This window comes from Macrobrachium nipponense, chromosome 49 (assembly GCF_015104395.2).
Source record: "Macrobrachium nipponense isolate FS-2020 chromosome 49, ASM1510439v2, whole genome shotgun sequence".
Lineage (NCBI taxonomy): Eukaryota > Metazoa > Arthropoda > Malacostraca > Decapoda > Palaemonidae > Macrobrachium > Macrobrachium nipponense.
The window spans coordinates 19339751-19364352 of NC_087224.1; the positions used below are offsets into that span (position 1 = coordinate 19339751).

The following is a 24602-nucleotide window of genomic DNA, read 5'->3' on the forward strand; positions in this document are numbered from 1 at the left end:
CCGCTAAACCAGGTTCCGTCTCGGCCGCTTCTCGTTCGCGAGAAGCACCGAGTGGACGCTCTTCCAAAGAGGAGCGTACCACCAAAGTTTTGACGCCGAGCTCGCTCGCCGTCAAGACAGCGGACGCGGAGCAGAAGACTGGCGAGAGTCGTGCACACGACTCTCGCCAGGCCAGTGGACGCTCTCGCAGCGATCAACTGGCTGCTCGGGCTGACGTGACGGTCGCTGACCGGCCATGGGTTGAGGCGAGAGGAGTCCCCACGGCCGCCGGTAACAGCCACGGCTGGTACCAGCGGTTTGACGGCGACCGAGAGGACGCTGGCCGGGTCTCGACGCGAAAGGGAGCCTAGCAGGTCACCCGTCCGCCGCTCCCGATGGGACCGGGCGGAGACGGTGACCAGCGGCAGCTCGCCTGACGCTAGAGATCGGTCTCGACGTTCTCAGCCGAGCCATCGCCCACCCAGGCGAGCGGCAAGGCTAGGCCTGCTGCTCGACCGTCACCGCGGGTTGACGATCAGCAGCAGCCCTCCACGCACGCTGGTCCTGCCAGCGAGCGAGGGGGGGAGCGTCAGGTCTGCCTCTCCTGTACCTTCAACCTCCTCGGGCTATACCGGGAGGAGCGAGGTACCAAGGAGCGATCACGAGAGGTGCGCCGCTCGTGACCCAGCTATGACGCCGTGCGGCTCAGGCACGGTCTTAGGACCGACCAGAAACGTACGCGCAAGTAGTTGGAGGCGACCGTCAGGGGTCTGTCGCTGTTCCTCCTTCTGAAGGAGGAGTATCGAGGGATATGCTCTTGCTGGAGGGACTGGACGGTCCTACTCCACAAGACGCGGTAACGCCTGAGATACAGAGGAACTTCGCAGAGGTCATTAAGCTGATGCGTTTGCATAATGACCTTGCGGGAAGATCGCCGCTACCACCCAGCAGAGCCCACGTCCCGGCTCGAATCATTTTGGGGTCCCAAGAGGGAGCCCAAAATGATGATGGGGTTGCCACGATCGGAAGCTGCGGACTCGGTCCTGGATCAGGTGGAGAATCTCGTCTCCGGACGGGAGGACTCGCTAAAATCCGGACGGTCCTCTAAGCTGCTCCTCCTCCTCTACAGCGGCAGAGGCGATTTTACGTGCCATCGGAAGACCCGATACTGCCGAAACAGGTTAACCCGGAGTTAGCGAGGCTGACTCCAGGTGTGTCCCTGCAGCAGCTCCTGTCGGTCGCAGCAGGAGGCACTTGCCCTGGAATCTACCGCTATGGCAGCATTCCAGGCAGTTTCCTGGTTGGATTTGTGGTCCCTCACAATATCCAAAGTAGCGGCGGCTCTGGGAGTTCTGCTCTCGAAGACGACGCTTCTTTCAGGAGACTGTGCCAGTCTGGAGGAAGAGCAATCTCTTACCTCGCCCATCAGACTGCTAACCTGTGGGCCAACTTGGTTCTTCGACGTAGGGACGCAGTCCTTACCCGAGTGACCAAGGGGGCCGGGCGTGAAGCGGCACTCGGGGGCTACGAAATGGACCTCTTAGGAGTTCCCCAGCTCTCTTTCCTGGAGAGATGGTGGACGCTGCGGTGGAACGGCGGCGCACTGACGAGAGTGACCGCTTAGTCCACCAGGCAGTCTCGAAGGTTTCTGGGCAACCTCGAGTAACTGCGGCCAAACCAAAGAGCTTGGCTAGCGCTTTTCACGGCGGCGAAGACGGTTGCACCGTCCAAACCCCGTGTGAAGACTCCAGCTGTTTCAACTTCTGCTAGAGGAGGCCGCAACCAGCCCTCCTCCCAGCCCTCCTTTCCCCGAGGAGGTGCTGGAAAGAAGTCGAAACGAGGAGGGAAACGCTAGGGACGGCGTTCCCCCTCACCTGCTGCCGGAAGTGTGCCTGGGCGAGTCCATTGGGCGACTTGGCAGCGCTACGGCGCTGAGAACTGGATAGTAGACGTCCTTTCGGGAGGGATATCTACTACCCTTCGAGTCTCGGCCCCCCCTCATCTCCAAACCGGTCCATCTACAGACCTATGTCCGGGGATCAACAAAGGACAACGCTCTTCGACAGGAGATCAAGACCATGCTGGCGAAACGAGCTGTAGAAATCGTGGAGGACCAGTCACCGGGCTTTTACAGCCGCCTCTTCCTAGTGAGAAGGCATCGGGGGGCTGGCGTCCGGTGATAGACCTCTCTCCCCTGAACCGCTTCGTTCGCACGACGCGGTTCACGATGGAGTCGGCACGCTCAGTGCTCGACTCGATCAGGGGGAACGATTTCATGCTTTCAGTGGATCTGAAGGACGCGTATTTTCAAATACCCATCCATCAGTCCTCCAGAAAGTACCTCCGCTTCATCTTCGACGGGACGGTGTACCAATTCAGGGCACTTTGTTTCGGTCTCTCAACCGCCCCACAGGTGTTCACGCGAGTGTTCACTCTGGTGTCGGCTTGGGGCCCATTCGAACGGATACGTCCTTCTGAGGTATCTCGACGATTGGCTAGTCCCTGGCGAGCTCCCGCTCGCAGTTTGCTACAGGACAGAGATCGGCTCCTCAAGTTTTGTCGCGATCTGGGGATCGTGATAAACTACGAGAAGTCCGACCTCGAACCCAAGCAGAAGATGAAGTACCGGGTGGGTATGCTGATAGAACACGGTAGCAGGGCAAGTCTTTCCCGCAGACTTGCGTATCAGCAAATTCAGGGAGGCAAGCCGGCCGGTTCCTGTCTCGGCAGGAACAGGCAGCACAGCAATGGCAAGTCGTGATCGGCCATCTGTCGTCACTCGAGAAGTTATCCCTCACGGGCGTCTTCACCTGCGTCTCTCCAGTGGAGACTAAGGGAGAGTTGGTCTCAGGCCAAGGATCCTCCTTACTTTCCCGTGGCTATCACGGACAAGGTGAGGCAGGACCTAGCCTGGTGGCTCGACGACAAGAACCTCTTAAGAGGAGTGCCCATACGCACTCCCCCCCGGAGATGCTTCTGTTCTCAGACGCATCGACCGAGGGATGGGGCGCACACCTGGAGGAGTTGCTGGCTGCAGGTGTGTGGGACCATCACGAGAAGCACCTTCACATCAATGTCCTGGAACTCAAGGCGGCGTTCAACGCTCTCCAAGAGTTTCAGGACCGCTTGGTGGGACACTCAGTGGTGTTGTGTGCGACAACACCACAGTAGTGGCATATGTCAACAAGCAGGGGGGGCTAGTGTCTCTTCCGCTCCATCAGTTGACGGTGCAGGTGCACGAGTGGGCCACGGCTCACTCGATAGAAGCTGTCAGCACGCTACATTCCAGGCAAGAGGAATGTAGTAGCAGACAAGCTCAGCCGTCGGGATCAGGTGATAGGGACCGAATGGTGGCTCTACACCAAGACGTGGCGGAAAGCCTCTTCAAATGTGGGGGGACGACCGGTCGTAGACCTGTTCGCCACCCGGCACAACAGAAAACTTCAGGTTTTCTTTTCAGCTGTGCCGGACCCATGGGCAGCTGCAGAGGACGCTCTCCAACACCCCTGGGACAACCTCTTCGCGTACGCCTTTCCTCCCTTCTGTCTGATTCGGAAAGTGATCAGTCCGAGCGCTGGTCACTCCCAATCTCAGAATGATCCTGGTGGCGGCTCCCAAACGGCCACAGCCGTTTTTGGTATCCGGACCTGCTGGATCTTCTTTGCGGATGCACCGAAGAGAGCTACCCACTTCGGGCACAACCTTCTAGCCCAGCCACATGTAGAACGGTACCACCAAGCAGTCCAGTCCCTTCAACTTCACGGCTGGCTGTTATCCACCATCTCTTGCGAACGAGAGGCTTTTCTCGTAGCGCAGCAACAGAGATGGCTGGACACGTCAGACAGTCCTCTGCAGCTGTGTACAGGGGAAGTGGGCCGTCTTCTGTGTTGGTGTCGTAGACAGGGTCTGTCTCCTCTCAGAGCCACTCTTCAGCAGGTAGCGGATTTCCTCGTGTTTCTTCGCCGAGAGAAGCTCCTCTCAGTACCCACAGTTAAGGGATATAGAGCCGCCTGGCTCTCGTCCTAAAACTGAGGGGACTGGACATCTCGAACTTCCTGTTCGAGATATTCCTTGCTAATGAGGAGCTTCGACAAAGGTATTGGCCCACCCAGGGAACTCAGGCCCCACCCCTGCGTGGGATGTGAACTTCTCGTACTTAGGAGTTTGACTCGAAGACCCTTCGAGCCACTCCGAGAGTCGTCAGACAGGGATCTGACCCTCAAGACCCTCTTCTTGCTGGCCCTGGCATCGGCGAAGAGAGTAGGGGAACTACATGGCCTTTCTTATGATGTTAAACATACCAGAGGCTGGGGATCTGTGACCGCTCGATTTCGTCCCGAACTTCGTAGCTAAGACTCAGAATCCGTCGATCCCTGACGACAGGTTCGAGTCTTTCACGATCCCCTCTCTCCTGGACTTCACCGATAACGATGCGGATGAGATGCTGCTTTGTCCTGTGAGGGCGCTAACGGCGCTATCTGAAGAGAACTCGACATCTCAGGCCTAGAGTCGACGCCTCTTCGTTAGCACTGGGGTTACCAAGAAAGAAGTCTCCCAAGAACACGCTTTCTTTCTGGCTGCGTGAGGTGATCAGGGAGAGCGTACGAAGCTGATGGGTAGCGACGACATCCGTACGCTCTCCGACCGAGAGCCCACGAAGTCAGAGGTATCGGACCCTCCTTAGCGTTCCGTAAGAACTTCTCCGTGGCGCAGGTCCTGAAGGCAGGTGTCTGGGCCAACCAGACCACCGCACGTCCTTCTACCTTCGGGATATTGCCCACAAGTCCTTGGATACTTTTTCCTTGGACCTGTGGTGGCTGCTCAACACGTTGTGTAAGCTTACCCAGCACCCGAGCAGGCAGAACAGCATCGATTCCTGGTATGACTGGGAGAATGAATGCGTGAATGAGAGAGTGACTGGCTTCTCTTCACCATCTTTTTCTACTCTACCATGTGGGCAGAGGGATGAAGGTCGTTACCTTGCTGGAAGGGAGTCAGATGCAGGTAAGCTATTCAACAGAGCCTCCATCCTACTTTAACTAGAGATAGGAGTGTATATCCCCCCAACTTTCTCCAACAAGGGGGAGAAAGTGGATGCCGACATGAGACAAACCATTACTTACATTTGCTCATGTAATGGAAAAAGTTCTTACAATGCTGGTACAAAGAGATAACGCTTGCCTCTCTCTTAGTACTCGGCCAGAGGTCTTGACCATTGATTCCTGCGGTGCACACCCGATCAATCGGACAGAGGCTTGGATCCCTCCCTCGCTCTTACGACCAGGGAGGCATTCCAGGGATGGACAAGAACACCAGTCTGTTCATCAAAAAGACTGAGATTCCTCCCACCAAGAAGTGAGTCTTCCTATTGTTTAAAGGACCGAGGGTTTGTATTACGTATCGGAACAAATGACAATTTGTCGAAAATTGCATTTTTCCTAACTATACAAACCTGAGGTCCTTTACATATAGTCCCAAAAAAATCCTCATGCCACCCCTCACTCTGCGTATTTTGCATGGGCCAAAAGCAAAAGTGATTTGTTTACCTCCCAGTCGCGCGTGGCCGGCGCGACCGATCGGTAACCAAAGCGGTTAACTAGCCCGTTCTCCCCTTGTTTCGAAGCCTTACGACCGTAACGGTCCAATGCTGCCGCTAGCTACTTTTCCTATTGTTAAAGGACCTCAGGTTTTTGTATAGTTAGGAAAAATGCAATTTTCGACAAATTGTCATTTAGAGAAACAACAAGGGGACTGTAATTATTGGTAAATTATTTTTCTCACCTAAAAAAGGACAGTCACGCAAACAGTAAGCAACTGCCACAATATAATGCAGAAGATAATCAGATGGCTTGAGAAGCTATTCCTGCTGAATCACCCACCCAAATTTTAAGTGTTAGTGGATTAAATACAACATGATATTAATAAAAGAACTACATATTATTATAATTTCCAAAAAGCATGGGAAAGAAAGAAAAACGAATAAGGACAGCCAAAATATACTCAACACTGTTTCTTTAGTAAATGAAGTACGTAGTACTAGTACAGTAAATGACAGAGCTCAGGTAAAGCCTTAAACAAGGGATTAACCTCAAGGGTAAGATTTTAAAGGATAAATAGATCTGGCAGTGCTGTAGTGTTTTCCTGGCTACACTCTAGCAATCTCAAAGTGTTTGAAAGACTATATACTAGTAGGCTGGTCTTTTTTTTACGTAAATACAGTACAGTAATAGAATAAAAAGAGGCAACTGTATATCGTATATATTGTAACATTTTATGCATTAAATTGGCAATATATCCAAAATGTCTTTTTACCAGATTTGCTTGCATTTATTTTGTTCATTCTACTAGTATTATATTTTGTAACAGGTACATACTACATATTATGGTTGATAATGGTCTACCATGTATAGTAGTCATATTGATTATGTATAATGATTATGTGCATGGCTTTTAGTGGCTTGTAAAACAGATTTATTTTCCATTTCAGTACGTACTGTCAGTTCTTAATTTCACGTACCCAACTATCTACCAAGGATGGCAAACACTTGTAGGCGGAATTCTTTTGCGTGTCTTGCTGTCCAACAAATGCCTTTCTGTATCAGCCACAGATCTTGACAAACCGGGTTTTATATCCTTGTTGCCGTCATTTCTGTTTTTCTCTGCTGGAATTGTTGCAAGCTCAAAAGCCTTAGCCAATCTGGTGAGTACTATTTTGTTTGCTGTTCATATTTAATCTCCAATACACTGTAGTTTCAGATTATAAAATGCTGTTGTAGTCTTTGGTGGTAGATCTAGGGTACTTATCCGCGGCGGCCTAGACTATGGCAGTTGCGGTTTTTCTATGCAGTTTTACCTACCGAACAGGAATTTTGTTCATGAAACTTACCTGTCAGATATATATATAGCTGTATTTCTGACGTCCGACAGAATTTCAAAACTCGCGGCACACGTAGTGGGGCGGCCAGGTGGTAGTACCCATTCCCGCCGCTGGGAGGCGGATATCAGGAACCATTCCCATTTTCTATTCATATTTTTTCTGTCGCCGGTGCTGCAAACAACTGTTTACAGTACCTCCGTCTAGGATTTTTGATTATCTCGCTTAATATTATCTGGATTGACTTTTGGTATCGACTTCTGGATTGTTGGATTGGCACGCGTAATAGTGGATTGGTTTTTGATTTTGGATTGGCTTTTTCGTGTACATGAGTCGGGATCAAGTACTGGAAGTTTCAGAGTGTGTGAGGGAGTGAATGTAAGGTGAGGCTTCTTAAACCTTCAGTTGATCCTCACACAGTTTGTATGGATTGCAGGGAGGGGGCATGTTTGCTTGGTTGATGATCGGCGTGCAATGAATGTAGGATTTGGATGATGATAAATGAGTATGAGACCTATCGACGTAAATTGGAGCGCGATAGAGTCAGGAGGTCTTCCTCCAGGGCAGTTCTACTAAAGGTAAGGATAGTAACATTTCTTTCCTCCTCTAACACCAGTAGATTTTGCTCAACCTAATCCTGTTTTTTGTTGCCTTCGGGCCCCAGTGCTGTGTCTGGAGAAGGTAACACCCTTTCTCTGATTCTGGAGTCTATTCGTGCTCTCGAATCTAAAGTTTTGGCCCTAGAAAAAACCGGCCCTGTGAAACGTTTGTGTTAGTGCCCCATAGTGTGAGGAGTCAGATCGGCCCCATAATGCCTCTAGGCCTAGACCTCTATCGGACTCCCAGACTCAGGAGTGGGTATGTCGAAAGCCGCAAGAGGGGTTACGGGGGCTCCCCCCACCGATCTGGCGTCCCTTCGGCAGGCCTTGTTGCTAAATCCCAGGCTGCCAAGGAGCGCGCACGAGCGGTGTCCTTAAAGATTGCTTTTCGTCCCTCCGAAGCGTCCTCCCGCGCAAGGGGTGGAGCGCTCGGAGAGACTCGTGTCCGTTGAATAGGACCTTTCGCTTTGAGGCGGACGCTTCACGTCCTATGTCTCCTCTTTCGTCAGAGGACGCTTATGACGCCTTTCCCTCCTCAGAAGAGAGGAAGGCTTTCTACCGACGAGGACGTTGGTTTCCACGCACAGGCGTGTTCACCTGAGAGGCAGATAGGTGTACCTGCTAGAAGGAAGGAGGCGTCCCCTCGCCCCTCGCCTTCTCGCAGGCTCAGTCCTGCCCCTTCTTATGCTCCTTCGTCACCTACGAAAGAGGAATCCTAGTGTCCCTTCAGGACCAGAATTACGTCGCTGATGGCTCAGAGGACTCGCCCAGCAGCAGTCGAGCCTAAGCGTAGAAGGACGTTCGGCTGCCCGTCAAGAGGACGAAGCAGCATCATTCTCTCGTCTCTCGCTCGTCTCTCTCTCCTCCTCCGGATCGTCACCGTTCTCGTTCTCCGAGTAGATCTTTCGCTCTCTCAGGAGAGGACGCTTGCCAGGACGCTCGGCGTTCGAAGCAGGACGCTTGGCGCTCTCGGCAGGGAGCTGTTGAGGACGCTCGGCGTTCTAAGCAGGACGCTTTGCGCTCTCTACAGACGCTTTTGAGGACGCTCGGCAGGACGCTCTGCGTTGCGAAGCAGGACGCTTTGAGTTATCGACAGGACGCCTTTGAGGACGCTCCGCAGGACGCTCGCCGTTCGAAGCAGGACGCTTTTCGAGCGAGGCAGGACGCTTTTGAGGACGCTCAGCAGGACGCTTGCTTGGCTAAGCAGGACGCTTTTGGCGCCTCTCGTCAGGAAGCTCGCGCTTCCTCTAGTAGGGACGTGTCTGTTAAGACAGTTCCCGTTGCTTCTAAGGACGCTCCTCTTTCACAAGATGTCCGTCCCTCTAAGGATCGACGTATGGGCGATTCCGTACCTGTAGCGGGTACTTCCAACCAACGGAAGTCATTGTTCAGGATTGAGACTGCTGGACGTACTCCCTCTCCTGATGGCGTTCTCCAGTTCCTCTTAGGGAGGAAGGGGAACTTAGTAGTCCAGGGAGTTCCGTCGAAGAAGAACAGACCGGTAGCTTCAGCTGTCTCGGACTACAAGGTTCTTGTTAGGCTGTTACGTTCAGCCTTCGGGGAGAAGTTCCAGCCGGCAGCCCCTAGGTCTCCTCCCTCTCAACTTTCGTCTTCCAAGACCATTAAGACCCCTGAATTCGTCGAGATGAAGACATCACTGTCGACCAAGAGGGCGTTTAAGAAGCTTCAAGACTTTATGCTAGAAGGAAGGATCAGGGCAAGACCACTTTCGCCCATCCACCTCTAGACTCGCGGAAAGGAGGAATTTTGGTATGAGACCAAGGAGGACGTGGGAGTAAAGGTTCCTTCGTCCGCTCTGGGTGACTTCTCCAGTTTAGTGGACGCTCAGAGGAGGTCTCTCTTATCGTCTGCTAAGGTGTCCTGGACTCCATGTGGAGACTGACCACCACTTGAAGGGACTGCTTCGCACCCTAAATGTTTTTAATTTCCTAGACTGGTGTCTGGGAGTTTTAGACCTTCAGTCTAGAAGTCCTGATTCTCTCAGTCTGGGGGAGTGCTCCAGCGTGTTGTCATGTATGGACAAGGCCGGTCCAGGGATGGTTCGGAGGAGCTAGTTTCTCATTTTGGAACTGCTTTCCTGAAAGAAAAGAGCACTGCTTTGCAACTTTTACCGCTAAGTCGGTATCTCCCGCTCAGAAAGCGGAATTTGCTCTTTGCGCCTCTTTCGGACCATCTCTTCCCCCAGGCTATGGTAAAGGATCTTGCAAAGAGTTTGCAAGAAAAGGCGACCCAGGACCTCTGGTACAGTCTTCAAGACGTCCCAGCAGTTCCTTCCACTTCGACTTCAGCAAACCCCCGAAGAAAGTCAAAACCCTTTCGCGGGCACACCCCCCTCGAGAGCAGCTCCTCGAGGGAGATTTTTGGTTTTTAGAGAGGAAGAGCTTCATTCAAACCCAAAACTAGCAAATGAAGATCTCGTCCTTCAGACGCCAGTCGGGGCCAGACTGGAATTCTTTGCGGAGGCTTGGAGGCAGAGAGGGGCGGATCCTTGGACTCTCAAGATAGTAGAGCGGGGGTACAAGATCCCCTTTTTACATCCTCCTCCTTTAACATCAACTCCCAGAGACCTCTCTCCATCTTATCAGGGAGAGAAGAAAAGTATTCTTTTCGATCTGTTAGACCAGATGGTCGAAAAAAAGAGCGGTGGAACAAGTCTTGGACCTAGAGTCACCGGGCTTCTACAACAGGATTTTCCTAGTGCCGAAGCAGTCGTCAGGTTGGCGCCCGGTCCTGGATGTGAGCAGGCTCAATCTTTTTGTAGAAAAGATCAAATTCAAAATGGAGACGCCTCAGTCGGTGCTGGGAGCCTTGAGACCTGGCGACTGGATGGTGTCTCTGGACCTGCAGGACGCGTACTTCCACGTCCCAGTCCACCCTCTTTCAAGGAAGTACCTGAGATTCGTCTTGGACAACCAGGGTTTGGCAATTCAGAGCCCTTTGTTTGTTTCGGTCTCAGCACGGACCCGATGGTTTTCACAATGATTATGAGGAATGTTAGCGAAATGGCTCCATTCGTCAGGGATCAGGATATCCCATACCTCCCGACGATTGGCTGATCAGAGCGTCGTCGAGGCAGAAGTGTCTGAAGGACCTTCAGTTTACGTTAGCCCTAGCAAAGTCTCTGGGTCTTTGGTCAACTCCGAAAAGTCGCATCTGACCCCGACACAGTCCATCGTGTATCTGGGGATTCAGATGGATTCAGTGGCTTTTCGGGCGTTTCCATCCCAGGAACGTCAGCGACTGGGGTTAGAGAAAGTCGCAGCCTTCCTAGAGAGAGAAGCTTGTTCGTGAGGGAGTGGATGAGTCTGCTGGGCACCATTTCCTCGCTAGAAAAGTTTGTCTCGCTGGGAAGACTGCACCTCAGGCCTCTTCAATTTTTCCTTGCGGAAGAATGGACGTCGAAAGAGGACCTGAATGCGATCCTAAGGATCTCCAAACAAGGTAAAAGTCCACTTAAGATGGTGGCTCGACCCTCAGAAGTTACGAGAGGGCTTCTCCTAAAATCTTCTGAGCCCCGACCTAGTGTTGTTCTCAGACGCTTCCATTTCCGGTTGGGGAGCAACACTAGGGGGGGAGGAAGTGTCAGGCTTCCTGGAGAGGGGAACAGGGTAGCCTGGCACATCAATGTAAAGGAACTGGCAGCGATATTCCTGTCGCTTGCAGTTCTTCGAAGACAAACTGTCAAGCAAGGTTGTTCAAGTCAACTCAGACAGTACCACAGCCCTTGCGTATCTAAAGAATCAGGGAGGAACTCGCTCCAGATTTTTCCCTCTCTGGCAAAGGAAGTTCTGCTATGGGCAGACGCAAGGCGCATCAAGATCCTGACAAGATTCGTGGCAGGGGGTTCAGAATGTCAGGGCGGACCTTCTCAGTCGCCGAAAATCAGATTCTACCAACAGAATGGACCTTGCACCAGGAAGTCTGTCAACAATTATGGAGATTGTGGGGACGTCCTCTAGTAGACCTGTTCGCTACATCAAGGACGAAGAGGCTTCCTCTGTATTGCTCCCCAGTTCTGGATCCAGGGGCAATTGCAGTGGACGCGTTGCTCTGGAACTGGACCAGACCTGGATCTTACGCCTTTCCCCCATTCAAGATCATGGGGGACGTAATGAGGAATTTCGCAGCTTCAGAAGGGACAAGGTTGACTCTGATTGCCCCAATGTGGCCAGCAAGAGAGTGGTTCACAGAGGTCATGACATTCCTTGTGGACTTCCCAAGAACGTTTGCCCCCTGGAGGAGAGATCTACTCAGACAGCCTCACTTCAAAAGGTTTCACCAAAACCTCTCCGCTCTGGCTCTGACTGCGTTCAGACTATCGAAAAGTTGGCCAGAGCGAGAGGCTTTTATTTTCAAAGGCAGCTGCGAGAGCAATCGCTAATGCTCGAAGAGCCTCTTCAAGAGCTGTCTACCAATCTAATTGGTCCTCCTTCAGGGCATGGTGCAAGAAGAAGGAATTTCCTCTTCCACGACCTCTGTGAATCAGATAGCAGATTTCTTAACTCTATCTAAGAAATGTGCAGAAATTGGCAGATTCCTACAATCAAGGGTTTATAGGAGTATGTTGTCTGCCGTTTTTCGCCACAGAGGACTGGACCTCTCCGACAATAAGGATCTGCACGATCTCTTAAGGTCGTTCGAAACCACCAAGATTCCACAAGGGCAAGACCGCCCTCATGGAATCTAGATGTGGTGTGAAACATCTGATGCTAAGTCCCTTTGAGCCTCTCCATGAAGCTTCTCTAAGGGACTTGACGAGGGAAAAACGCTTTTCCTAGCTTCTCTGGCGACGGCGAAGAGAGGGTTAGTGAAATCCAAGCGTTCAGTAGCCTAGTGGGTTTCAAGGGAGGGGACAGCGCTGTCTGCTCGTTTGAACCCTTCTTATTGGCTAAGAACGAGAAACCCGTCTAATCCTTGGCTAAAGAGCTTTGAAATCAAAGGAATATCGAGCTCGTGGGTCAAGAACCAGAGAGAGCCCTGTGCCCTGTCAGGGCTCTCAAGTTCTATGTGAATAGGACTAAAGAGATAAGAGGTCCCTCAGGTAATCTCTGGTGCTCGGTGAAGAGACCAGATTTGCCGTTGTCGAAGAATGCTGTTGCTTTCTTCTTGAGGGACGTCATTAAAGAGGCTCATTCATCTTGCCAGAAGACTGATATGAGCCTCTTTAAAGTGAAAGCTCACGAGGTCAGAGCCGTAGCTACTTCTCTTGCCTTCCAAAAGGAATATGTCTATCAGAGATATTCTTGATAGCACCTTCTGGAGGAGCAATTCCGTATTCGCCTCACATTACCTCCGGGATGTGAGACGATTTACGAGAACTGTAGTTCTTTGGGGCCTTACATTTCGGCAGACACAGTTTTGGGGCTGAAGGTGGCTCTCTCCCTATCCCTTAGCTTAGTTAGGTTAGTTTATTGTGTTTTGGTTGATGTGAGATCTTCTGTGGAAATCTCCCATTCCTTATGTTAATGTCAGGGGTTTTTTTTTTGTTAGTTGGTCAGGTGGTGGTCGGTGGCTGTGTTACTGCCATATGTTTGGCTAGATGTCTTGTCACATTGTGGTCACGTCCCCGTTGACAGAGCATCCAGAGTGCACCAGCACTACAGGTCCAAACCTGGCTGGCAACTCTGATAAAAGCATAAGCAGGCTTTAAGTGACAGTAATCACAGAGTCTACTTTGCTATCAGATAAGGAACAATAAGTTAATCTTTTATTTTAATTTAAGTTTCCTAAAAATCCTAGTCTGTCTCTACCCACCATCCGAAGGTGTGATTCAGCTATATAATATCTGACAGGTAAGTTTCATGAACAAAATGTTATTGTTATAATACAATTAAGTTTGTTCATACTTACCTGGCAGATATATATAATTAGAGTGACCCACCCTCCTCCCCTCAGGAGACAAGGGTCATGAATAAATATGAATAGAAAATGGGAATGGTTCCTGATATCCGCCTCCCAGCGGCGGGAATGGGTACTATCCACCTGGCCGACCCCACTACGTGTGCCGCGAGTTTTGAAATTGCTGTCGGACGTCAGGAAATACAGCTATATATAATCTGCCAGGTAAGTATGAACAAACTTAATTGTATTATAACATAACATTTTAAGTAATATTTATTGGACGACTGTAATTAACCCCCCAGGGGCCAGTACTAAACATGGCGATACATTGGACGCCCCAATCCCTAGTGGATGTCGTATCCGCGGTTACGTTCCTTGGCCGTCCGTGCGGACTGCTTCTGTAGAAAAGGGATTTTGACGAAGGAAAAATCTATTTCTGGGTGATTGGCTCGTGTCGCCCTATGAAAGGATCCTTAATATCATTACTTCTAGGTAAAATTAATCTAAAATTACCAGAGAAAAAAAAACAAAAAAAAAATTAAGAAAATGTCAGTAAAACTGACTCGCTCACTCTTAAAAAGAAGTGTCGGTATGGTAATAGGGGCGAGTGGGAACACTACCACGAGACATTCACCAATTAGACCTTCCAATCAAAATCCCCACAAGAGAGAGCTGATACCAACGGGCGATGCGGCCGCTACTACTACTACTAGAGGACGCCACGGACAGCAGCGCCCCTAGCGGTCATCCTTAATCTAACAAAAAACATCTTGTCCTGCAGGGGGGGGGCAATCAATACAGGGTGGGTTTCATAGGGCGACACGAGCCAATCACCCAGAAATAGATTTTTCCTTCGTCAAAATCCCTTTTCTGGGCTCAGCTCGTGTCGGCCTATGAAAGAGTACCAGAGAAACAGACAAGATGGGAAAAAAGGACAAATGAAAATCAGTTTGTAAAATAATGGATATAATATAAGTAAATCAGTTTATTACAGCATATAAACTAAGTACTTAAGGCTAACTTATTCTAAACAGTGATATAAAAGAAAGTTAGTAATGTAAGTACTTAAAATTACAGTTAAACATAGTAAAATATAATAATGCAGTGTAATTTTAACACAATAGATTTACTTAGATAACTTATTTACAAATATACAAACACATTGTGTCCTACCCTAGCATAAAAATAAGGGTAGTATCACTGAAGTACATTATCAGTACATAGTGGATGGAATGTCCCTAGCAAAAAAAAAATAAGGGACAATCCACTAATATGATCTCAGCGGCTAAGGCTAGGATATCCGAGTAGCATGGCGATAGGGTGAGGCATGTTGGATGAGGTAGGTAGAGAGGAGACCTGGATCTGAACTACGGCTACTATACAGTATCAGGAGAAACAATGTTTCCCGCTGCTACTGCAGAAAATTTTAAAGATTCCAAGGACTTTAGATAATGACGTTTAAAGACTGTCGGAGATTTCCATCCAGTATACTTTTTAAGATCCTCAAAGTTCATATGTTGAAAGTAATTATTGAGGTGGTCTACTCCCCTGATGTCATGTGCTTTTGGAAATGAATCAGGATTGGCTTGTTTAATGAAGTAAAGGATTTGTTGTCTAATACCTTTTACTGACAAAGTACCACTTTTTCTCTCATGAAGAGAGAACCTGAGGATCTTGAGGATGTACGAGATAGAAAGGCTCTTAAAGTTGATACTGGGCAGAGAGAAGGGTCTTGCGGAAGTGGGATGACTTTCCAAGGGGCCCACCTTGCAAGAGGATCCTCATTTTTAGCCAAAAAACTACGATCCGGAGCAAGCAGAACTTCTCCTGAGGGGAGGAATTCCACATGACCCGTATCTCTGGATAGAGCCGACAGTTCTGAAATTCTAGCTCCTGAAGCTAGGCTTAATAAGAATAATGTCTTTCTAAGAAGCATTATGAATGTACAAGACGAGTTGTCAGTATCTGAAGCTAGTTTGAGGACATCATTTAAGAACCATGAAACTGCAGTCGGCCTTTGAGAAGGTCTAAGTCTAGCACAGGCTTTTAGGGATAGACGTGAAATAAGATTCAGTCAGATCTATCTGGAAACCTAACTGAAAGATCTTCTTCAAAGCCGATTTATGAGTAGTAATAGTGCTAGCTGCTAAACCTTTTCAAATAAGGATCTGAAAAAGGATATAGCTAAATTAACTGTCATGGTTGGTAGTGTTTGATTCTTTCAGGAAGGATGCTAATTTTTTAACAGCTGAGTCATATTGTCTAATAGTTGACTCTCTCTTATCTGATTCTAGGAAAGAGGATATTTTGTGGATCAATATTAGCATCTTTATTAGCCGCAAACTTCATGAAGTCCATAAAAGTTAGGGTCTGAAGAATTCCTGAGGAAGCGAACACAGTCCTCATTTGTACTGATTGTGACAGCTTGGGATTGGGAATCCGTTGAGGTCGGAGACCCAATTCCGAAGTAGAGGATACCAGTTGCTCTTGGGCCAGTCCGGTGCAACCAGAGCTACTATTCCCTTGAAAGTCCTCAGCTTGCTCAAGACTTCAAGAGGAGATTCACTGGAGGAAAGGCAATAAATTTTTTCTCCACTGATCCCAATCTAACGACAGGGCGTCCGTGGCATAAGCCAGAGGGTCCAGGTGGGGGCCACATAGCAAGGGAGCTTGTGGTTTGCTTGTGATGGCGGAAGAGATCTACTGGAGACCTGGACTCTCCGCATATCCACCGGAATGACCCGCCGTCTAGGGACCATTCTGATTCCAGAGGGACTGACCGGGACAAAGCGTCTGCTATCACATTTCTTACCCCCGCCAGGTGAGTGGCGACAGATGCCATTTGTGTTTGTTTGCTAGAGCAAAGATGGCTATCATGACATGGTTCACATGCTTGGATTTGGACCTCCTCTGTTGATGCAATGAACTACCACTGCACTGTCCAAAACTAATCTTAGATGAGACTTTTTCGGGGGAAGCAGTCTCTTTCAAGGTAAGGAATACTGCCATTGCTTCCAGAACGTTTATGTGGAGGCTGGCGTAATTGAACTGACAAAGTCCCCTGATAACCTGTGTTTGAATGAGAATATCCCCCCCACCCCCCCCCCGGACAGGGAGGCACCGTGTGAATGGTTAACACTGGAAGGGGATATTGAAGGGGTACTCGCTTGGCTAAGTTCTTTACTTTTGTTTTTGACCATGGCCGGAGTTGATTGCGAAGGATCTGTGGAATTACTGGACAAACCTGTCTCGATGCTCTCGAACGAAGCCAAACTATTTATATCTTTTAGCCTTGCTTTCAGTAGGATATCTGTCACTGAAGCAAACTGAAGGGGACCCTAGGATTCTTTCCTGGCTTCTCCCTTGATGTTTGCTTGCATTTGAGAAAATGTGACAGATTTTTGCTATTTCCTTCCGTTTGGACCACTGGAATTGACAGATTTGTGTGAAGACAAATCCCATTGGATTCCTAGCCACTGAAAACGAGGACTCCGGGTAAGTCTGGATTTCGTTTGTTTATCTGGAACCCTAGATGTTCCAGAAAGTGAACTACCTTTTTGGTGGCTTTGAGGCATTCCTCGACTGTTGGTGCCCAGATCAAACCAATCGTCGAGGTATGCTGCTATTCATTATTCCCTGAGCTCTCAATTATGCACAACCACTTCTGCTATTTCGTGAATACCCTGGGGGCTACATTCAGAACCGAAGGGCATCACTTTGAATGAGAATGTTTGATTTCCTAGCCTGAATCCTAGGAATGGGCGGAAGTGTCCTGGCTCATAGGGATATGATAGTATGCGTCTGTAAAGATCGATGGAGCATGTGACGGCTCCACGCGGAAGTAAGGTCCTTACTTGCGAGAGGGTAAGCATCTTGAAACTTGTCGCAACGAATGAAAGAGTTTAGCCTTGACAAGTCTAAGATTACCCTTCTTTTTGTTTTTGTTGAGCCTTTCTTTGGCACGCTGAATAAGCGACCTTGAAACATTTTAGATGTTTGACTCTCGCAATAGCTCCTTTCTGAAGGAGTTCCTTCCTCATAATCTGTCAATTCTTTTGATGGTATTTGGCGGAAAGATTGATTGGAGGGGGATCTTTGATCCAACTCCAACCCAATCCTTTGGACACTATGCTCTGTGCCCAATTGCTGAACCCACCTGTGACGGAAGAGGAACAACCTCCCTCCTACCTGGGGAGCCTCATTGTTGATGGGCGGGTTGACCCACCACGCCCTCCTCTGAACTGCTTACTCCTTGTCGCCCTCCCTGCGCCACGCTGGCGAAAGTAGCCTCTCGCCCTACTCTCGATTGGTCTATTAAAGGTAGGGTAGGCCTGACCTTCATACATAGGTTGAACGGTTCTTGGCGAGTAGTGCGTAGGAGGTCGAAGGTTGTGACTGAGGAGACAGCAGGAGGATGGCTGGCTGGTTCTGCTTCGATGTAGAAGGTTGTCCCTGTTGGGTAACCGGGACGGCCTGAACGAATTGCTGCTGTTGCTGGTGTTTCTGGTAAGGCTGGAACCTTTTACCAGACTTCTTTGGTTTCTTACCAGCGGTGGGGACGGATTCTTGCTTCCTCTTAGATGAAATACCCCACCTAGCTCTAAGGCTCTGGTTGAGCCTAGCACGCCTTCGTGGTGTACTTCATTTACAGCGGACTCTGGGAAGAGATCCGCTCCCCACCCCCCATGCTAGAAGCCAGGAGTCTATTAGGCTCGTGCCTAATAGTGCACTCCTGCAGAACGTGCTTTCGGCAATTCCTCCTAGCTTGGAAGAAGTCGAAAGCATCCGTCTGAACCGACTGAAGCTGGGACTGGCCAAAATTTTAAACAAAGGTTCCGTGCCATACGAGAGAGCAGCCATCTCTGTTATAATTAGCGAATTGAGGGACCTGCCAAACCTAGTCCGAGCGTCGAACTCCGCCTGAATCAAGGAATCATGCAGCCTTGGAAGCTTTTTGCCGAACTGGTCCATGGCGCAGTCCGGTTTGAGCTTACCAAGCGTTGAACGTGGCTGGCAAGTTCTTCCCACAATTCTCCAAAAGCTGGGAAGAGCGGAGAAGTAGACTCTGGCCTCCCTTAGCTGTGGCATGGGCTCATCCTTGAGGACTGCCTGAAGAGTTGTTTCTACTATTTTTGTAGCGAACGGAAGAGAAGCCATCCTCCTCCGTCGCAAAAATAGTGAAGGGACTCTTGTAAGCCTGGAGCTTGGTGTTTGTACACTCCCAGTCCTCAAGGCATGTGAACCCATTCGCGTTGAGCAATGATCTCTACTGTAGAGAACGTTCTCCCTGGAGATCTTGTCCTCCCTAAGTAAGCGCCGCTACGGTCAGCCTAGCATAGCCAATGAAAGGCTGCGTCAAACCCGGAGGATAAAACTCAAAGTCCTCAATCCTTCGAGTTCCACACTCCGGATAGAGATCATACCATCCTTAAACGGAGCGTAAGCGGCACTCTCCATGGGTTCTCCATAGAGAAAGCTGGTAGTGGACTCAATATGGTGGGTAGCTGGAAAACAAAATACCAGCACTTGTTACTGGGGAGACTGGAAAAGAGCGGGACCTGAGAGAGCCCAGCTACTCGGTCCTCATTCTCTCTTAACTCTGTTAGAGAGATCTTGGATGGACTGGCCCGATTGAGACAGAGTGCTCGACAGTTGTGCGAACATCTGCTCGAACTTTGTTCCTAGGGCGGAGACTTGAGAGCCAACCATCTCACCCACCTGTTGCATCACCACTGCTGAGAAAGCAGTGGGATCAAAGGTGCTGGGTCCCGCTACTCCAACCGGCGTTACCGGAGTGGATGCGGTGGAGGCCGGAGAAGGCATTGGCTCGGCGGGAGCGCGAGCCTTCTCCTTAGAAGACTTTCGATTCTAGAGCTCTTTGAGTATGAAGAGCTCGGCTTGGCCTTCACCGCGTCAGCATAAGAAGTCGAAGACTTCTTAGCTGAAGAAGACGACGACGACTTTTTAGAAGTCGTCTTAAACTAGGGTCTTCGGTTCTCTCTGTCCCTTCACCTTTGGGGTACAGAGAGAGCGGAGAGCGGTATGGATCTCAGATCCCACAAGCCTTGGAAAGAAAGAAGCACTTGAAGAAGGGACAGGAGAAAGATCCAGGAGCGCCAAGGAAAGACCTTGGGCACCTGACACACCTACCTCAACCAACAAACTCCTCAGCACTACCGCCATAGGCTCAATGTTAAGGTCCAGGTTAGCGACGTCCGGGACCGACTCCTGAGTGGCCACGACCCCGAAAGACTGCTGCATCTCTTGCTGGATGGAGGCTATGAGAGGGGCTGCGGATATGGGGTTCAACATACCCTAGTTGACCTTTGCCCCCGGGGAAGATCTGAACGGCCAGCTTCTTGTCTAAAATGTAAGGCTGGCCTTGGCGGCGTCTTCCGCAGCCGCCCACCCACGCTTTCAGGGTTGCAAGAGCGACCTCCCTCACACCGCAGCCTCCAAAGAAAAGGCGAAATGAGCTTCTAATGGCGGGAGGGGGTTAACAAACTTATGTCTAAGAGTTGTTAGAAAACGATATAAAAGTCTATAATCGACCTTACCCCCTCCACCAGCTGACTGGCCAGGTCATAACAGATGGCGCAGGCTTCCGGGTGCCAGACGATCATATCGTTGGTAAGGGGTGGCACACGGAGCGTGAGGACCTGCACTCATCGTGGGCGCAGTGGGTTCGTACAACGTCGCGTTGCATCCCAGGACCTGACAGTTTGGTAGCCTGTAAGTGGAAAGATACATAAGTATCAGGAGAAAACACTTACAGCCTAACAGTTGCTCCGCTGGTGCCGGAGCGAGAAAGTTAGATTAAACCAGAGCCCCGCCATAATACGTGTGGTAGAAAAATGGTTGGTTGTCCTAGGCTACGCCGGAGACAAGAGATAGAATCCAACCAGGTGTTGAAAAGAAACCACGACGGATACGGCGGAGATTGGTATACATATAAATAAATAAAATTATAGAAATCATCGTAAAACTAGGGTATATCCTTAAAATAAACAATAATTATTAAACCTTTCCCACCCGTCCTACTAGAAGAGTGGCCCGGGTAAGAAGCAAGCTCCCTTCCGGTAGCGGGGGAGAGAGGTAAGGATATAGTAGGCAAGCAACCGACCACTAGTAGTGACCACCCCGCCCGCTGTCGGAGCCAGTAATCTATAACCAAAGGTGCCCCGGCTGCGGCGGAAGGCCTCCTGTTCGTTACAGAGAGGGAAGGTGGCTGAGCAACTGGGGGGGAGGGGGGGGGAGGGTCTCAGCGTAACACGGCGGGAGAGAGAGAGGGGGGGGTGGCCTACTCCTCCCCGTCCCAAACAACTACCCGCCTCGGTGACCCGGTACCCTATGAGTGGTCGCCCTATACCCCCCGCTGGGAGAACCCCTGGCCTCCTCAGAGAGGGATGGGAGGAAGGCAACTGAGGTTGTCATGGCAACCAAGGGGTCCCCCAGACGCCTCCCTATACCTGGTAGGGAGGGAAGGGGAAGGGTAAGGTGCGCTGGAACACGTGACCGCAAGTGGCCTAAGCCGCGATAGCAACACAACCGTGGAAGGGCCCACGTGAACCAGGCTGTACCAATACATGGAACATGCACCTAGGCTAGCCTAACACCCTAAATAGAAACTAAATTACAATCGTAAAGGATGGAAAAGACACTTTTAGTAGAAGAAAAAGAAGCCCAGGAGGAACGCAAACTGTTCCGAGGAACAGAAGCCTACTCGGAGCCGAGCGATAGCCGATGAAGAGCAAGAGCCGGGATGCTGGGCTGGAAACACAGAATAGCCCTAAATACCAAAACTAGAGAAATGGTAAAAGGGGGCTAACCTAGCTAAAAACTCGATGTAAAAAACGATGACGTGAAATAGTAAGCCCATAAGTATAGAAAGTCCCAGTATGGAAGACCGGGGAATTCTTAACGAGGCAGCAATGGCGCCGCCAAACGAGGTCGACCGGGAAACCGTATATGACCTATTAGAAGGAAAATACTGGTTCCTGGAAGACTAAAATACAGTAAAACAAACTACTTATGAGGCACTTAACTTAGCCGTGCGATGGCAGCACGTTCCATGACGGGTGAAGAGATAAACCCTCCCGAGAAAATAGCACAAGTAAGAAAATGCGTCCGAAACGCTGGCGCTAATAATTAAGGATGTCCGCTAGGGGCGCTGCTGTCCGTGGCGTCCTCTAGTAGTATAGTAGCGGCCGCATCGCACCGTTTGGTATCAGCTCTCTCTTGTGGGGGTGGGGATTTTGATTGGAAGGTCTAATTGGTGAATGTCTCGTGGTAGTGTTCCCACTCGCCCCTATTACATACCGACACTTCTTTTTAAGAGTGAGCGAGTCAGTTTTACTGACATTTCTTAATTTTGTTTTTTCTCTGTAATTTTAGATTATTTTACCTAGAAAGAATGGATATTAAGGATCCTTTCATAGGCCGACACGAGCTGAGCCCAGAAATACACCTCTTTGGTATATGAGGCATTACTTTTTACAAGCGAAGTGCTTACCATGATACTGTTCCAATGCATGACATCCTCAAGGGAGACATTCCACAGGCCAGCAGTGTGAGGATTAAAGGACCTCTAGAACTGGAAGTTCGACAGCGAGGCTAAACATTTACTGCATATTTTGGTGCTGCTGTTCAGCAAATAAATGGTTGCTCTTGGCAGGAGAAGGAGCTTGGGATCAATTGTGAATGTGAAAAGATCTCTGTTAGAAATATAACTTATGAAAATTGACAAAAAACGAGACCATCCGTCAGTGGTTCAAGTTATGACTGCTAATAAAGGAAACAGAACTTTATATCATGAACCATTCTGTCTAAAAGTTATAATTTCATACATTCAACTATAGCTATAGACTCCGTCGTCCCCGATAGAAATTCGAATTTCGCAACACACCGCTACAGGTAGGTAGGTCAGGTGATCTACCGTCCCGCCGCTGGTGGCAGGAATAGGAAACCATTACCTTCTAGAACCAGATTTTCTCTATCGGTTGGAATGTAAACATTCGTTTGCGGTTCCTCCTGATTTGATTTTCGTGTTTCATCGCCATCGATATTCTGGGCTGTCTTTTGCAGGGAAGCACTGGGTCTTTGGTTCTGGCATACGCTTTTTTATTAACTTTTTAATGAATTTCGCTTCGAAATTTCGAAGAAAATATTAAGTGAAACTACCGAATTTTATCGGTAGACACTCACATAGTTTGTAATAAAGGGAATTATTAATATTTATTCATTATTACATGTAATTAAAGGTTACAACTTTATTGAGGAACAAATATTAAACTCTAATTTCCTATTTTAGGAAGTCAGAAAAGCATATGACTAGATACGCTTACTTTAGAAGCTTTAATAGCGTTTGTGCTAACAAGCAGTTAGAGTATTAGCAGTACTAGTAGTGTTGCATCCTCATCACCTTCTTACTCCACAGAAACTACAAATTTATATATGCAAATTTGAAGATATGGATGTTAGCCTCAAAATGCGAGCTCTTAAAAGGTAAGAAGTGATATAGTATTCCCCATTGAAGTGGAGGGGGTGCGTCTGATCGGCTCTGTCTCGCTCTCAGGCCTAGACCTCTTCCAAGCTCACAAGCCCAGAGGAAGAAGGAATGTTGAAAGCCTTACGGAGGTTTCAGAGAATCCCCACAGTCGGGCGTCCCACCCCTCGGCAGGATCTGTAGTAGCGTCCCAGACTGCCAAGGATAGCCGTTGGAAAGGCATCCTAAAACAGTGTTTTTGGCGGCATCTGAGTCTTCATCGAAAGGAAAAAATAGGGTGGAGTCCTGACAAGCTGTCGAGACCTTCTAAAAGATCGTGGAAATCGCCAGCTTGGGATTCCTAGCCCGGAAAGTTTTCCGGAAGACTATCCACCTGAGAAGAAGAAGAAACGACATTTATTCATTAAATCCCCCTTCCCCTAGATCGGAAACGGAAAGGAGAAAGAAGACGACGCTACGAAGATCCTAGGAGAAAGGCAACAGTAGATATCTTCGTTAATAGAAGTTTTTGAAGAAGGATCCTCCTAGGAGAAAGGATCGCTTCCCTCCCGTTAGAAATCCCGTCCGATAGAAGTCTTTGACAGCTCGGACGAGGCGGCCAGGCGCAAATCGCAGACCAAGGCGAGAGGATTCTAAAGAGGCAGCCTGAACCTGAAGCGGCTTGAAAACGAGGCGCAAAGCTCCTGAAGCACCTGAAGCGCACCTGAAATGAGGTGCAAAGCGCCTGAAGCGCTTGAACTGAGGCGCAAAGCGCCTGAAGCGCCTGAAACGAGGCGCAAAGCGCCTGAAGCGCCTGAAACGAGGCGCAAAGCGCCTGAAACGAGGCCGCAAAGCGCCTGAAGCGCCTGAGATGAGCGCAAAGCGCCTGAAGTGATAAACCAGGATCTTCATCGGATATGGAGTTAGAGCCTGATTCTGCGAAAGGTGAAAGACATTCGAGGCCTTCTCCTGATAAGGACGGGAGTTGTTGCACAGGCGGCCGTCGCCCCTTCTCAAGGATAGTCTTAATGCAAGTAAAGGCAAGAGCAAGATCGGCTTTTTTCCCTGGCGGTGGGGACTCAACATGTCGCACAGGCGGCCGTTTTTAATAGCCCTTGTCAGGTTAGAATCGGTACTGCTAAAAGCTCTTCACCTTACGAAATGGAAGGAGGCGGCTCTCCTCCGGTTGCTCATTCTTCTCCCAACTTGATGGACAAGAAATGGAAGATAGATCGGAATTGGGAAGCCAATAAGGGAGCAGGTCTCTCAGTTTATAAGACCTTAGCGACCTTTTTTATTGAAAAAATTAGTTCATTAGTACTAATAAGACGATATATTAAAATCTTCCCCCTTCTAAAATAATGCAACCAACCATTTACAGAAAGAGTGGCAATCGTTTGCAAATTGGAACAAGATTCGTACGAGCTCTCATTCATTGATTAGAGGCTCTTCCAGATAATAAGAGGCGTAGAATACGGCCTTATATTTCCAAGAGAATAAAAAATTTGGGGATTCTCTTCGATCCTAGGGTTTTCAGTGCGATCTCTTTCGACTAATACTAATTCGTGTTTATTGACGAAAAGAACGAAGAGGGCAAAGATTTCCATTCTCTCTCTTGCATCGGAGAGGAAAGAATGTAGTTAGAAGACTTGGTGTATACGACTACTGAATGACAAGTCATATACGCATACCCATAGTTGCCTTTGTGGTTTGCTAACGGAATTATCTATATCCTTACAGGATTTTCCTGGTAAGGACTTCGCTTAAAAGGTTTGTTACGGACAATACTTACTCAGCTTCGGTA

At 49.2% G+C, this 24602-nt stretch overlaps 1 protein-coding gene across 2 annotated transcripts in view; it reads left to right on the forward strand.

The window, feature by feature from the left end:
* Positions 1-24602, forward strand: part of LOC135205367 (transmembrane protein 241-like) — a 261462-nt gene that overhangs the window by 168251 nt on the left and 68609 nt on the right. For both annotated transcript variants that reach the window (XM_064235857.1, XM_064235858.1), the window contains exon 3: positions 6467-6679. In XM_064235857.1, coding sequence (XP_064091927.1) covers positions 6467-6679 — 213 coding nt within the window. The remainder of the gene's footprint in view (positions 1-6466; positions 6680-24602) is intronic.